The following is a 15,995-nucleotide window of genomic DNA, read 5'->3' as shown; positions in this document are numbered from 1 at the left end:
TTGAATAAAAACATTTATTTTTTTTGCAATATTAGGTGTTCAATAGGTACAAAGCAAAGATTTGGTGTTAAAATGAAAATTACGTCAAAGTTTGAGTGTCTGTGTATGTATTTCGTCAAAAGAAAATCGTAAACTTCACTACTTCAGTATGAAATATTTTGGAGGCCTAAAGCAAACGCTTTCTTGCTTACTGGCTATTGCTAAAGCTTCCTTCCCTGCTTTCTATCAATCTCCTCCATGCCGTCTTTCCGCAATGTACCAAAGTCACAATTGCTACACAATAGAGAAGTGGAATGCCAATCATGCAGCCTCCAAATGCAAGATTTGCCAGTGTCTGAAAACAAACCAGGTTAGCAAGAGTGATCCTCAAAACGCCGTTTAATCAAAATTCACTCGACATTGCTCAATTCTTTCTTCAAAACAGTAAATCTACAAAGTTCAGCGTAATTATTAAACTCGATCATCTGTACATTAAATAAAATCAGTAACTGACATTGAATTGTATGGTCAAGTGATTGATTTCAAGAGGAAAAAAAAGAAGAAATGGACCTCTTTTGGAGATCTTGTACTACCTGAGGAATCAGGATATGAAAAGTGAGCCAGTCATGGCAGTTCCTGTTTCGAATTCTCTCTTGCTAAAGATATTCGCACATGAAAAATGTAAAAACTACAACTCTCAGTAACCAAGAATGTAAATAACCTGTTATGATCGACTATGGACATTTTAACCCGAAAAAATTCAGAAGCCACACCAATTGCTAGAATTATCTGCTTCGATATTGATCTCATGCTAAACAATTAGCAGATTCATGTAGGAAAGTGTTGGTTACCAGATCCCTAATATCATTCAGTTCAGTAGTTGGTTTTCTCTACAGGTTTAGTGTGCCCTCTTCAAGTATGCATACGCAATCATGTGGTTACCAAGGGTAGCAGCATTTCACTACGTTTCATTAGTAAAACACTAAGCTTCTCTTAAATAGCCTCAAATAACGTATACAGTCTCAGACTTTCTTGGTTTTCTATGCCAAGAAGCTAAAGCTATTAATCCCTTCAGCTTTACTTTGCTAGCTATCTCTCTCCATTTCTAGCTGGAGGCTGCTATCATCTCGCAGTTCTGCACCTAATCTGTATTATCCAGCCACGAGGCTACTGCTATAGTTCTTACGCCTGAGTTCTAGCTGCACCTTATATCTGCTGGATGAAGGTGGTATCAAGAAAGTTCATAATATTTAGTGTCATATTTTTACTTCAAACTCCAAACAATGGATTCAATGAATTGGACAAATCATGAGTTAAACATTCTGCACATATCATGGCCCCAAGGGCTTTGATTTAGTGGTTAGAGCATGACACGTGATATGTGAGTTAGATGCATGTCATGGATTCGGATTTGATTTCTCAGTTATAAAAAAAATTCCACCTATCATGTTCAACCTGAAAAAAATTCAGGTATTTGATCTTCTTTAGTTTTCCTTTCGGGGTGGGTGGGAGCGGTGCATCAGCATGGAAGGTTTTTCACTCACCGGTGGTTCATGTAGGTCCAATGCTCTTTTCTAATTTGTACTGGTAAGCACTTAGTAGATGCTACCTTATGTAAAGAGAAGTCATTCAAAAAGGTTTAAGAAATTTTTTGACTGGAGATTATTGTAATTTACGAGCACACAAAAACGATTTTGTACCTATATATTCCTCTCAAATGTTTGAGTACAGAACTTATTATGTTCAATTGAGTACTTCTCCCAGAAAGTAGAAGCTAGATTGACAAAACCAAGAGAGCTTTTTTGGTAAATTGAACAGTATTTCCAGTTAAAACGCAGTACAACAATCTAAAAAGTACTATTTCATATACACAAGTAGACAAGATGGAAATCAGACAATCTAGATACTTACCAACATGCCAGCAATTACGTGAACAACAGGAGCAAAACACTGGTCCACTTTGTTTCCTTCTTCATATCCACTGAACGCAATAACCATGGAGAAAGTGTGGATCGTAGCAAATGCAAGCGCTATATTTGCTGCAATTAAAAATGCCAAAATAGTGTTATAGGACTGCATAACCATATAGGTATCAAAAAACACCATGGAAATGCACACTACACTTTACACTATATTTCTAAGTTAAACAGTAGTGGCAGCCCCAAGAAAAGGGAACCGAAAATTTTAGGTAAGCTCGTTGTCACATTGTCTCACACACTTTATTTCTACTTGTTTTTATCTCTATAGGCTTTTACATCTCAACTTAGGCTATCAAACAGCTCTAGACTTCTCGTTCCCAATACAGCATATTGAGTCACTAACTTTTCTCTTGATCGACTCTTCAGCCTAAGGAGCCTACTCTCTCTATCTCTCTACTCCATTTCCACTCTTTAGCCTGTTGAGCCTACTCTCTTTTTATCTCTGTACTCCAGGCCCACTCTTCAACTTGTTGAGACTACTCTCTCTCTACTACAAGTCCACTCTTTAATCTACTTCAAAAATAAACAAAATAAATATGAAATATAAAATGAAAAAATGTCCAAGTCCACGTGTATACCCTATAACTGGGTTACACATGTGTGTGTTGGTGTTAAAGATTACAATAGTCCCTAAGGATATCGAAAGAAGTTTATAATGGTCCTAAGTTACTCCATTCACTGCCTCAAATTTTTGGGTTGGTGCTCAAAATATTTCACATATAGAAATAGAAGACTTCCCTTACCAGAAACAAGAAAGAAGGGTATCTTTGAGCATTTCTCTACATAATATGTCGCTGGTCCAAATGCAGGTGTCAAAAGGCCAAGGCAAAAAAACACAGCATGAGCCACACCATGTCCCAAACCCCCAGCTGCATGCAACACATATCAGATATTAAAGACAGATCAACGGAAAGAATATCAGAAACTACACTAGATATCTAATAGCAGAAAGGTAATTCATATTTGCCTTCACCAAAAAAGGGAAGACCAAAATAATATTCGAAAGTTGAAACAACTTGGAGCTGGAAAGGGGTACAAACAGTAATAGTACCCCAGATTAAGCACCCACTTGCAAATAGCATCACGGTGCGCAGCACTATTTTGTCGTCTCGGCAGATTCAGAATCATAATGAATAACAATGACCCTTAAAAATGCTTATTCTAATTAATAGAACCTCTAATTGTCAGTTTAAATGGTAAAGAGGGTTATTTATCTAGAGCAAACTGAAGGGTAGTTTGTAAAGAAAACTACTTTATCTTTTTATTTTCACACTCCGATATTTGTACCATCTAGTAGAAGTAGCTCATATAACAGTCAGATTAGAAACATCTAAACCTTCAGAAAAAAGAAAGAGCAGTTAAAACTTAAACCTCACAGTCATGCCAACCACTAAAAGTTAGCCTTTTCCATCCCAATCTTATTGAACGTGCCTTTCCTCTATCAATAACCCAATGCCTTATTGTCCTTCTTCAACTTTCAACTCCTTTCTAACTGACAGTCTCTTGGTCCATTTTACACTAGTTAAATGAAACCAGCACATCAATTTCAGCTACTAAGTCCCTCCTTTCCCTGCCTATCGTGGAACAGAACTTCAATTGCATCAGTCCAATATAGAGAGTGCAACTAACAGCATCTTCAAGTTTCCTATAGTCAGAAGTGTTTTCGTGATATTTTTAGAATCCTTTTGATCTGTATAACAACAGAAACCATCAAGATTATTTAGTTATTACCAAATTATTCTCAACTTGTCAATCAATTAGATCTAAAAGTTGCATAAGTGAGGCAACAGTTATCCGCATGTTCCTTTTTAGTTTCCGTTAAATATGCTTAGGATTTCCCTGTTCAATTCTGTTTCCACTGGAGAAGATCAATTCATTAAGTGCAGAGCTGAAAAGAGGGTTTAGAAGTTGTATGGTGCTATGGTATCTTTAGTTATATGATATTCATTTTTAATGTTAAAATATGTCGTCAACAGTGAACTCTTAGAAGCAGCCAATGAATAATATGCAATGGTAGCTCCAATGGTCGTACATAGCCCTGGAAGTATCTATGTTCTCTCTACGATCTCATCTCTTTTTTTTTTTTTGATGACCGTGGTATCCGGGCCAACTTTTGCATACCTCGACTAATTCCATGGGATATGATCTCATCTCTTCTTTTCCTGTTTTCGATCTAAGGATTGCTGTTTTGTTAGACCAATTTTTGTCCTTTTCGCCTCTCACATGCTCTCCTTCTCTCTCTCTATCTATTGTCCACACTTCAGTACGAGCTTGCTGCTCTGTTGCATACTCTGAAACTAAAATGTAACATGTTTTGCAACAAAAAGGTATACTCCCAATGGGTAGGCGAGCTGCTTCCACTTTTTTATTTTCCCGCTTATTGGGTTGGGTTAAGGCTAGGCCCTAGGGGTTTTCAGGTCATTGTGAAAAGTCTTCCACACTCATTTTTCCTAGCCTCCCCATTAAGGTACCTTAGTGAAAAAAGAAAACTATAACAAATAAAATTCTACAGGGAGATGGAAAAAGTATCAAGACTAAATACTAGAATTTAAAAGACATGTAGTGAATATGTTCAGTATTCTACCAAGAGCAATTTGCATCTTGTCCGTCATAAAGAGGCGAGGTTTAGAGACTCTGTCAGCAAATGCGTCCAATATATCCTCCAGCTTCCTGACATAACACAAACATGGAATACAAAGTTAAGGGTAAATTCTACATATAGAGCAGGATAAAGGTACTGTAAGTCATAAAAGCTCTTCGCAACAAATCATAACCATTCTTTTGAGGTGACAGTTATAACCAAGCAAAATCAGCAACAAATTTTCAAATGAAAAATGTAAACCATGTCAAGCAATGATGCAACAAATAGAGGAGCTCTGCTGAAGAAAAAAAAGGCAACGAAGAGAGGGAATGAGCAGAAGGATAGATTTCTTGTTGAGGTCTAGTCCAGGTAAATATAAGCAGATAGGATGTTCTACCAACTTTTTATTAGAAAAATAAGTTTCACAATATATCTGATAAATAAATTTACATTCCTCATATACTAGTTTTCGTAACCACACATCATTTCCAACATGGAAAGCACGACATATATCCTAGACAGAAGGGCCGGCAGGGTATCAAAAAAGTGGCTATACACCAAGTCAGCATAGTATAGCAAGGAAACATAGACTATCCACTACTCATGAAAAAGAATGTTTACATCTTAATAAAGCTATGTTTATTCATTTGTGCATGTAATTTACTTCATTTGGCTTCAACATACTCTTTACCCAAGCAGTTCCATGAGAAACTATGTTAGTTGAAATACGAGAATTGGCTCTATATGTCAAAGGCTACTTCAGATGATTATCAAAGTAATGATATATCTCATCTTGGCTTTCTCTGTGTGGTCAATTGGCGCAATTGCGTGCAAGTATCTACAATCATGTAGTAGCAAAACACAAGGTCTGTTGGGGATAAATAATGCCTCTAATTTTGGAGATCGTCACGTTTATGACATTTTGCACTGGAAATTCTATGAGTTTAATACGTATGCAAGTCGTCCCTTCACATTTTCATAGTATAATCTAGAGAGCACCACTTTGATGACCTCTTGCCCTGGAAATTATATGAGTTGAATACCTATGTGAGTCCTTCACATTTTCATAACATAATTAGGAAAGAGTCACTTTGATAATCTATTTCACTGGAAATTGTATTGAGTTCAACACATATGTAAACCCTTTACATTTTCGTAGCATATCAATCATGCGTATACTTTGGAAAAAAATCATGTGTATGAAAACTCCAATTTTTTTGGGAAATCAACAAGTAATTCAAAAGAGGTCAAGTCATCTTTATTTTATTTTCCATATCTACTCTTCACACAAATTTTCTGCAAATAAACTAATTGGTTATAGTGATATCTATATCATCTGTGAATTTCACTCAGTTATAACTGTTTCAACCAATGCAAACAGAAAAGTGTACACACGACATTAGTTGTGGGCCGACTTACTTGTAAACTTTCCAGAAGAGAATACGAAGCCCTTCTTGGAAACCAACAGAAGTGAGTATGAGGATTGTATATGGCCACCATGCTGTGGTTTTCAGTGGAAGGAAAGCCCTCCAAAGTGCTGACATTACTATCAGACTCATAAGCCATACCAATGTACTTGCAAAGTAGAAAGAAAGAAAAAATTACACACATAGAACAATCATAAGTTGACTATACTAGTACAACGCAACACAAACCACAGCATGATTGACAAACACCAAGCTGATTACAGCAGAAGAAAACATTATGATGAAAATGTAACAACAGTAGTAGTTCATATAGTCACCTTTAGTAAAGTTATTGAGCAACAAAGGGGTTTCCTACTATAATCAAATGAACAAAGAATGACAACTATATGTCAGCATTTACCATAAACCAATCACATCCAACAACAACATACCTAGTGTAATCTCACAAGTGGGCTCTGGGGAGGTTAGCGTATACACAGCGTTGCCCCTACCTACCTTTTGAAAGTAGAAAGATTGTTTCCGATAAATCCTCAACTCACGTGAAACAAACCAATCAAACCCAGTAACCAAAAAATACAATCTTTAAGTAATAAATGACAACAATATGCCCCCATTTTATAATGACCAAGTCACACCCATCAAAGAAAAAAAAACCACCAAACTTGCCACAAATAAATAAACTATAAGCACCCAATTTTTCAATAACTGTAATCAGATGGATTTTTTTGTGAATTTGAAGAAATTTTCGAAAAAAGTAACCGTGAATTGGAAGTTTACCTTGAAAGAAGTGTGAGAATCAAGAAGGGTTTTTTAGAGATAAGAGCAATGAAGAGGGAGAGAGAAGGGCCAAGAGCTAACAAAGCGTATCCAAATCCTGCTGCTACTGTCATGGCTTTAGCTGCTTCCTTACTCCGCAGCAAGTTTGGCAATCAAGAAGAAGAACAAAGGGAGTGGACACTTTGAAAAAACAGAAACTTTGAGGGGTCAATGTTTCGAAAATTCTAAAAGAAGAATGATCGAAATGATCCCTGATGTATTGAAGTTGCATTATTTTGGCCCTTGATATATCACTTGCTTATTTTAAAAAAGAATTATATACAGTTTTCAAATTATAAGTTATTTAAAATAAATTTATTTAAATAAACTCAATTATTTATTAAAGCTTATTTTAAATATAAAATAATTTTAAATTAGTCACTCAAAAAAATTAAATACAACTTATAAATCACTAACATTCTAAAGTAGGTATAAAAGTGAACAATTTGCTCTAACATTCTAATATTTATCAATCTTTTTGTCAAATTTATGTTACATTTTGGAGTAATCACTTTGTTACATACTTTAAGATCTATTAATCCATCAACTAAAACAAAATAACTCCAACACATCGCTACCATTTTGATCATTTTCTCTTAATTCATTTATATATATATGAATAATAATAAATTTATATATCTAGGTATTGTAGTTTAACTTATATACACTACTCTTTATTTTTATTATTTTAGATTACTAATTTACATAATAGGAAAATATTATATTTTTCTCTTTAGTTTAAAAATAAGCTATATTTGCACCCCATTAACTATACTTTTGTATTTATATTATAGATTAAAACTAACTAGTTTGTTTTATCTTTCACCCATTGAAATTTCATTGTTCATGATACTTGACATGACTTTGTTTTGTCTCTCTCTTACTATCTTAACAATTTAGATGTCAATTAAGGTATTTATTATTTAACTAAATTAACCAATAATTAAGGTATTTAACATTGAGCTTCTTTTTTTTTAATATTTGGAGCAGAGTCCAAGAATCAAGAAACGAAAGTATGGTTTGGTTTTAATCAAAATGTCCCCCTCTCTTCTCAGAAACACTGCGCTTCTTCCCTCAATCCCACTTCCAATTCAAACCATTTCCTCCGCCAAAATGCGAAGAACTCGAAGTTCCCTTAACCAAGAAACCCCTTCTCAGAAAAACCCAGGTCAGACAAATAATAAAGAAGCTATTTTTGAATTACTTCTTTAAAGCTGTTGCACGTATGCATTGAATAATAAAAAGGGGTAACTTTTTTGAGGGGGTGGGGGTGGGGGATTTCAGCCATTGTTGAAATTTTTTCAGTAATATTGAAGTTTTATGTTCAGGTTCTGATGGCTCAGGTGGAAGCTCCGTTCCTGAACTTCGTGTTTTCATCCGGAAAAAGAGAGTTAAAAATACTGTGGAAGTCATAGCCAAAGAGGTCAAGGAAGAATCTTCTGGCAAGAAAGTATGATAGTCCTACATCTTTATTACTTTTGGCTTGAAATGGTTGTAAACTTAAAATAGGCAGTAGATGTATAATATATGTGTAGAATCCATGCATAATATGTGTATACTCGTGTGTAATTCTATAAGATGTGTGTACTGGCTAGAATAAGCAGTAAATCTTCCTGGCTATTTGTGTGAAGATCCCCTGTATTTAAGTGTATTTACAGAGGGAATAGACTTTCAGAACTTTTAGCATCCAAATTCATTGTCTGATAATGCATCTAACGAACTGATTAAAATCTTAATCAACTCAAGATACTTCTTTGCTTTGATCATTTGAGTTCTTTAAGGTAATTTGATCATTTGGCTTTTCAGTGACACAAAAGGAAAGAGAATTTTCTGATCTTTTTTTTGGCTTTTGCAGTTTGTTAGACTGCCTGATATAGAGGAATTTTCCTATTCGAAGGGCGTTACACATTCCCAGTCAAGTAAGTCTCAGATCTTCATTTTGACTCCATAACTATTCTTATCACCATCAATACATTGACAATAGTTTGCCTAGCGGTCCCTAATCAAAAGCACAATATTATTTGCCAAGCTGACAAGGGCAATGACCAACAAACTTTGCTATTTTAGTAGCTTGCTAACCTTTATTAACTTGCTGCTTGTATCCTTGTGCCTGGAAAGTAGCACCTTTTACCTTGTTAAGCTTGATTATTTCTGGACTTAATATTCTTGCCTAACCCCATTCTACGGGGCACACATACAATAAATTTGACAATCAGTGCTATAGTTTGTGATTAAATGAATGAATGCGATTGGATCAAAACTTTTGCATGATTAGATGAAGTTTAAACATGATTTTTGTAGAAGTTTTTATCCAAGCACAAGACTAAAAACATACAACTTCATGAAGAACTTTAATTAGATAAAGTGATTGTTGAAAAAAAAAGGGAAAATACAGAATATCCAAGTTCTGTAGTTATCTAGTGCTAAAAAAATGTTAGCATAGGTATTCGTTTATTGACTCAAGAAGAAAATTTCCTTCAAGATTGAGTTAGTGAGACCCAAAATATTGCATGACTTGACTTGAACTAACTTTTGCAAATCAAAGAAGGATAATTTAGAAAAGATATCAATGGAGAAACAGCAAAGTGATAGGAGATGACTAATTGAAGTAGTAGATGTGATGGAGTCCTTACAACCCGTCATATGTCTGTTATTTTTACATTGAAGCATTAGTCACGAGGAACCTAACTAATCACTTTGACTTCCTTGTGTATTAACCAAGGTTATATGAAAGGAAAGGAAAAGCGTATGATTAAGGCATGTAGAAACTATGTTGTGTAAAAGAGAGGAAGTACACGACCCATTGTTTGCAAATCATTTAATCAAAGGCTTATTAGTAATTGAAGATCTATATCTGTGACTTTCTAATGGCACATCTAATGCCATGACAGCCTTAAAAATACTGATCATTTGTTGACTAACTAATTTCTAAGATATAAAATGTGTGCATGCCTACTCAAAAAAAGAAAAATAAGTGATGAAAGTATAAGCACTTGTTTTGTCAGCAAGTGAAGGCCTTTTTTTTATATGATAGGGTTAGAAAGAAGGTAGAGTCTTCTATGTTATTGCCATTTCTCTTTCATGTTTTTATGATGCTTGAATGGTATAGAACTCTGTCACAGTTACAAGCTTTCAGTCACCTTTGCAGCTCTGCTATTTTACGTTCCTGTCCATCTGCATTTGGACTTCCTAATTTCCTTGTTCTTCATCCATTTTGCCAATCATTTTTTACTTTGTGCAGCACCTTCCAAAACTGTGCATTTGTCAGGAGAACAAGCCCTATCCCAGTTGACGCAAACAGGTAAATGAGGTAATCTGGAGGTTCTCATTATTGTTTCTGAAGTTGGAAAATATATAGCTATGGATACATGGGAAAGAGATGTTGATTTAACTGCCAAGAATTGTGCAAATAGGATTTAGGCGGTAATGTGAATATGAACTTAAAGAAAAGGAACAAACTTGTCACCTAAGGGATAAGTATTAAACCTGCAAGATATCTTTTTTCTTCTTAATCAAAGGTTCGAAAGATCGTACTAGTCTATCTCAAATTTTCTTTCCTTCGTGTCACTGCAGAGTTTTTTTTTTCTGGATGTAACAAACCTCCATCTCTAGGATAAAAAATTCAAACAGATCTTACCTCTAACCTAATATCACATTCACAAACTATCAACCTAAATTTAATCTACTTCTCTTGAAACAATACTCACAAATTGATTAAGCTTTGAAAACCCAACTAGACATGTATATAGATTCTTCAAATGGCTGTCTAGTAGATCAAAAGCTTAAGTCTGGATAGTTAAAACCGCAAAACTATTTCTCTGCCAACTAGCTTGACAAATCTGCTGGTCTATGGCTATAATTTTCAGTGGAAGAGTCCAATTCGTTGGATAAGCAATTGTGTCAGTCATTGGTTTCATTACTTCAATTATTCGGAATTTAAGTCCTCAATTGACACGTTAATAATGTGTGATTGTAATTTTTGTACTGCCAAAGTGAATGAAGAAGAAAAGGGGAAGAGTTCTTTGCTTCAGTTCATCTTTCTAGACACTCTTAGGTGACTAGAGAATTAGCCTTTGTCTTGAATTAATGAGATTTATTTGATGCTTTTATAAAATTCTGTTTTTCTTTTTTAAAAGATGTTAACATGTTATATTCATCAGCAACCCAAAAAAGGGATGGTATATCATATCTAAAATTACAGCCCTTGACAAAAACTTACAAAGAGACCAAAAAGTCTAGTAATGGTTCTGCATCATCTATTAACTGTTCTTTACACCAAAAATAAAAAAAGATAATTTAAGAACCCTTGATCTTCTGGATTGAACTGCTCTTGCCTTCAAAACATCTTGCATTCCTCTCTTTCCAAATTGTCCACCATATGCAAGCTGGAACCATCTTCCACCACTCTTTCTGAGTAAAAGAATTCTGTTATTATCTTGCTGTGGTTTGCTAATACCGAGGTTTCTTTTTGGTTTATATCTTACCGTTGTTAGTTTGAAATAAAGAGGACTTGAAGCACCTTTGTGTGGAACTCAACATTATGTTGAGCCAGTGGGCCCTTTGTTTTGTTTAACCATATCACTAAGCTAAGGTCTGTTAAAGGACAGAAATCAAAGGCTTCAGTCTATCTGATCCACTACAACCACCTTCAAACTGGGAAAAAGTCCTTGAAGGAATCCGCAAGATGAGATCCGCAGAAGATGCACCTGTAGACTCTATGGGTTGTGAGAAAGCTGGGAGTTCACTTCCTGCCAAGGTGATGATTTTTTATTTTTATTTTTGCACTAATTGAACTCAAAAGCATATCTATGATGGTGGGACAAATTTCAGGACTCAAATCTGTGGGGTTTGAGAGTGAAAAGAGTAGGTAATTGCTGGGTAAGAAAGCTTCCAGTGTCAGCAAGGATTAAGTAATGGCTTGAGGAGGGAAAAGGGACAAGTTTCCGGCGGAAAGCTGTGAACACTTCACAATATTTCTTAAAAAAAATGAAAAAGATTGTTAATAAAGAAAGAAAGTTCTAGAATGACTCCCAGACCCTTAAACAACTCACTTAGGGTTGGATGTGATTACTACAGATCAAAATGTTAACTCAAGAGAAGAAACAATGTTTACACTTTACACCTCCAATGAGTATAGAAACAATGTTACTCTCTAGAGATAAGGACGAAAAGGACATGGAAAAGAGAAAAAAGGAAGTTGCATCGGGAAGGGTAGATTTGAGCCTTTCTTTCATGTGACATTAGCAACCTCTGGCCTCCTTTTGACTAACTACTTCCAAAACTTCATGGGTCACATATACCATGGAACTAAATTGAAGGAGTGTTGTCAGTAGTGTATCTCCCTAAGCTGGGAGGTGCATAATTTCAGCAATCTAGAGGATTATCCATGTTTATTACTCCATAAAAGGTAATATTTAACCGCAGGAAAGGCAAAAACAGTTGTGGTGAAAGAAATTCAGCGAAACATACAAGGTCTTCAACTAATATCCTACTAATTCAGTGTTGCCTAGTTTAGGAAGGTATTATAATCAAACTATTTTTCAGTTGAAGATGCTTAGATGTTTTTTTTTTTTTTTTTTTTTTTTTTTTTTTTTACCTGTGACGCTTTCATTATTTATTTAATCGTTATTTGTTATTAGTCTTTATTTATTTGTATTTATTTGTCATTTATTCGTTATTTGTTTGTTGTTTTTCTCATAAAGCTTTTAATTTTCTATTCTTATCTAACATTTTTTTATGCATTTATGCTTTTACTGAGCCGAGGGTCTCCAGGAAACAGCCGTCCTACCTTGGTAGGAGTAAGGTCTGCGTACATTCTACCCTCCCCAGACCCCATGTTGTGGGATTTCACTGGGTTGTTGTTGTTGTATGCTTAGATGTTTTTGACAGTTCTTCTAGTTGTTGATTGTGAATGGGTATTACATCCATTCAGGTTTGACAGGTTGTATTCCTTGCTGACCCTTTGGTGGATAACTCTTGAATTATTGATGACTTCTGGATGCTTCATCTTGACTTTGTTGTTAATTTTGACACCTCATGTTTTTATCAGGAAAGAAGATTTGCAGTCCTTGTATCATCACTCTTGTCAAGCCAGACCAAAGATCAAGTTAATCATGGTAAGTTCTGAAGTTGCTAAGCTTCTAATTTGAAATTTCTCTTACTGATTCTGTACTCAATTTTGCTTTTCAACTCGAAGTTGCTAATCCTAGTTATATTGTGCCTAACATTTCGAATTGATTCTGTCTAAGATACTTCTTATTCCACTGATTACTATATCTTAAATTCAAAATCTGGTCGTTGTCATTGTCTTTGTCCTCTAAATTTTAGCATTCCTGTAAGGTGATATCCCCGTGACCTTATATGGTGAATTTTTCTATCAAATGCTCATTTGTAACTTGAAAACTCTCAGAACTCATGTCCAAAAATAAAATACATGATTTTTGAGTTGAAAGTGCTAAATTATCACGTGTTCTCATTACTACATCATGTTTTGGTAGAAGTAAAGCCCTGGTTATCTGGCATGGAATTCCTTTATTATACTTGTATTCATTGAGGACTTATTATCAACAGGAGCTATCCAGCGTCTTCTTCAAAATGGCTTGCTTTCTGCAGATGCCATTGACTCAGCAAATGAAGAAACAATCAAGAGTTTGATATATCCAGTATGCCTTCTTTTATGCCAATTACTTGCATGCTATAATGTTTTTGTTAGACCCTGATCAGCTGAAATGCAAGAAACAATTAAGAACATTAAGCACCTTTAATCAACATGTTTCAGAGTTTTCTGAGCATTGATTGGTGATATATGCACACCATTTCCCTTTCAGGTGGGGTTTTACACGCGAAAGGCTAGCAACCTGAAAAAAGTAGCAAAAATTTGTCTATCAAAATACAAAGGGGACATCCCTAGTTCTCTGGAAGAATTGCTTCTGCTCCCAGGAATTGGTCCCAAGATGGCTCATCTAGTAAGGAAGTTATGTTTTTCTCTATTTCCTTGTCATTTTCACTTGTAAACTAGTTGGATATTTATTCCTTCAGGTTATGAATGTTGCATGGGACAACGTTCAAGGGATATGTGTAGATACTCATGTGCATCGTATTTCTAATCGGCTTGGATGGGTATCACGTCCTGGAACAAAGCAGGTATTCTTGATTTCCATGACAATGAGGCTACGTGCCTGTTTGACTTTTTCAGCTTATAAGCAGCTTTAGATAAGCTAAGCCAAACAGACCCAATTATTTTTTTAGGCTTATTTTAAGCACAAATGGGTTTTAAGTTGGCCAGTCAAACATTCAAAAAAACTGAAACCAGCTTATAAGCAACTTATAAGTCAATCCAAATGGGCTCTACATCTAATGTGTCAGGAGTGTGATTCTCATATGATTAGATGCTATTGTTTTCTAATTTTAAACTAAAATTCATATTTGTTGAGGAAAGCATAACATATATTTTAGTCCTTGGTAAAAAAGAAAATAGAAGCTACTCTAAACTTCTGCCTTGCTTTAGCTTTCAAATAATTATTGGTTACCTTTATAATAGCAGACTTATGGTGTGGAGTTTGAGCCAAGGGTCTATCGGAAACAACCTCTCTATCCTACAAAGGTAGGGGTTAAGGTCTTAGTACATCCTACCCTCCCAGAACCCCACTTGTTAGATTACACTGGGGTATGTTGTTTTTTTGATTGAGCACTCTCTTACCATTTTGGGTAATAGTAATTGTGGTACAATAACATATTTAGGTGTAGTGTAGGAATTCAATATATTTGAGAAACAGTTGCAGTATCTTAGGATCTGTAAATTCTCTAATTATCACAATGCATTACGTCGTTTGATTTCTTACTTTGCTCTTGTTAGAAAACAAGAACCCCCGAGGAGACTAGGGAGTCCTTGCAACTTTGGCTTCCGAAGGAAGAATGGGTGCCAATCAATCCTCTCTTGGTATGTCTCTGATCTACTTTTCTTGCATACGTAAAGTATAGCTACTTGTATTCAAAACTGGTAGACATTCTTGAATGATTCTTTTTATCTTATATCAGCAAGAGGCATCCATAATCTGCAAAAAGAATTATGCATGAATTCTGCAGTGTCTGATCATGATATGTAGTTATAGAATCCATCAACGTAGGTGCACATTGTAAATTCTTTGGTGGGGGGAAAAACAAAGGTGCTGCTCCATAAAGCATGGAACGACATATCTGACAAGGGAACATATCTTTAAAAGCTCAAAAGGCTGAACATGTTTACTTGAATTGGTTTCACGCTGGTGCGATCTTGAGAAACTGACCATCTCAAGAATCTCTTCTTTCTTGAAACTTTTCAGCATCTTAATCAAGAAGAATATTAAGACGGTTGCACTGAAGTACACTATTAGCTTCTACATATTGAACCGTTTGTTTTTATGTTCCCCTGTGAATCACTTTTTGTTTAATTGCTTAGTTTACTTGGTTTCATTGATTTTAAAAACAGGTTGGGTTTGGTCAGACCATTTGTACTCCTTTGAGACCACGTTGTGCAATCTGTACAGTAAGTGATCTCTGCCCATCCGCATTCAAAGAAGCGGCAAGTCCATCTTCCACACCCAAAAAGTGACATTTGATGGCCTTTCAACAAGTTTTGCAGTGAGGGCACAGTTTTCTCAGTCATTTCTCCCATAACATTGTCATTTTTGACTTTGAGCGATAAGCGAATTTTGTGCTCTTAGCTCATATTTTGTATCAGCCATATATACGGCCATGCTGCTTCTTTCTTTTTGATGGTCTGGAAAGAAAAATCCATCGGTTTTGTTTGGTGGGAGGATGTGGAGAAGATGAAAAACTGGCAAAGTACATATTGTAAAATTAGATACATTTTGTACAGTTCTCTTCACTATCCTACAATCCATGGAGGGAGTAAGATCATGTTTTGGTTTCATATCAAGGGAAAGTTATATCATGCTATCTATATTTTGGATTGATGCTATTTGCTTTGTCAACTCAGAGCATGCACATGACCAAGCATTTCATTTTCTTTTTTCTGTTGTGGAGGCCTGGAGGATGAGTATGAAGGGCTAAATTAGAGAACTTTGATGAGGCCCATAAGTTATATTTTGATTAATATCCTATTAGAATATCTTTGCATTAATTACTAAACTTTTCAAGTTGTTTCAACTAAAATTTAGCCTATATAGAGATGAGTTGTATTCTTCCACCTTCAGTTTTTTATTTTTTTTATTT

The 15,995-nt window shown here is 35.2% G+C and overlaps 2 protein-coding genes across 3 annotated transcripts; one reads left to right on the top strand and one right to left on the bottom strand.

Annotated features, from left to right (window-relative positions):
* Positions 1-6,985, bottom strand: LOC129901235 (gamma-secretase subunit APH1-like). The gene is made up of 6 exons (XM_055976364.1): positions 6,744-6,985; positions 5,959-6,114; positions 4,543-4,628; positions 2,702-2,827; positions 1,891-2,018; positions 1-334 (listed from the first exon to the last, which is right to left on the bottom strand). The coding sequence occupies exons 1-6, from the start codon at positions 6,854-6,856 to the stop codon at positions 188-190; spliced, it is 756 nt and encodes a 251-aa protein (XP_055832339.1). The 5' UTR covers positions 6,857-6,985; the 3' UTR covers positions 1-187.
* A 642-nt stretch (positions 6,986-7,627) lies between these two features.
* LOC129898716 (endonuclease III homolog 1, chloroplastic-like) lies at positions 7,628-15,723 on the top strand. Of its 2 annotated transcripts, XM_055973360.1 has the most exons (12): positions 7,628-7,950; positions 8,111-8,232; positions 8,638-8,701; positions 10,024-10,083; positions 11,390-11,538; positions 12,832-12,898; positions 13,353-13,444; positions 13,610-13,747; positions 13,821-13,925; positions 14,323-14,385; positions 14,638-14,721; positions 15,250-15,723. In XM_055973360.1, the coding sequence occupies exons 1-12, from the start codon at positions 7,818-7,820 to the stop codon at positions 15,370-15,372; spliced, it is 1,200 nt and encodes a 399-aa protein (XP_055829335.1). In that variant the 5' UTR covers positions 7,628-7,817; the 3' UTR covers positions 15,373-15,723. The 2 variants fall into 2 exon arrangements, with proteins under 2 accessions (XP_055829335.1, XP_055829336.1); XM_055973361.1 differs by lacking the exon at positions 14,323-14,385 and having other exon boundaries at positions 7,631-7,950.
* The last annotated feature ends 272 nt before the right edge of the window (positions 15,724-15,995 follow it).

The sequence above is a fragment of the Solanum dulcamara genome, chromosome 8 (genome assembly GCF_947179165.1).
Source record: "Solanum dulcamara chromosome 8, daSolDulc1.2, whole genome shotgun sequence".
Lineage (NCBI taxonomy): Eukaryota > Viridiplantae > Streptophyta > Magnoliopsida > Solanales > Solanaceae > Solanum > Solanum dulcamara.
The sequence above is the reverse complement of the archived record's forward strand: the minus strand, read 5'-3'. Positions and strand labels throughout refer to the sequence as shown.

Coding starts and splice junctions, on each gene's coding strand:
- LOC129901235 (XM_055976364.1), bottom strand. CDS start 6,856: ATGACAGTAGCAGCAGGATTTGGATACGCTTTGTTAGCTCTTGGCCCT. Junction 6,115..6,743: donor ATTCTCACACTTCTTTCAAG/GTAAACTTCCAA, acceptor CTACTTTGCAAG/TACATTGGTATGGCTTATGA. Junction 4,629..5,958: donor CTCTTCTGGAAAGTTTACAA/GTAAGTCGGCCC, acceptor GTGTTATGTCAG/GAAGCTGGAGGATATATTGG.
- LOC129898716 (XM_055973360.1), top strand. CDS start 7,818: ATGTCCCCCTCTCTTCTCAGAAACACTGCGCTTCTTCCCTCAATCCCA. Junction 7,951..8,110: donor CCCTTCTCAGAAAAACCCAG/GTCAGACAAATA, acceptor TTTTATGTTCAG/GTTCTGATGGCTCAGGTGGA. Junction 12,899..13,352: donor CAAAGATCAAGTTAATCATG/GTAAGTTCTGAA, acceptor TATTATCAACAG/GAGCTATCCAGCGTCTTCTT.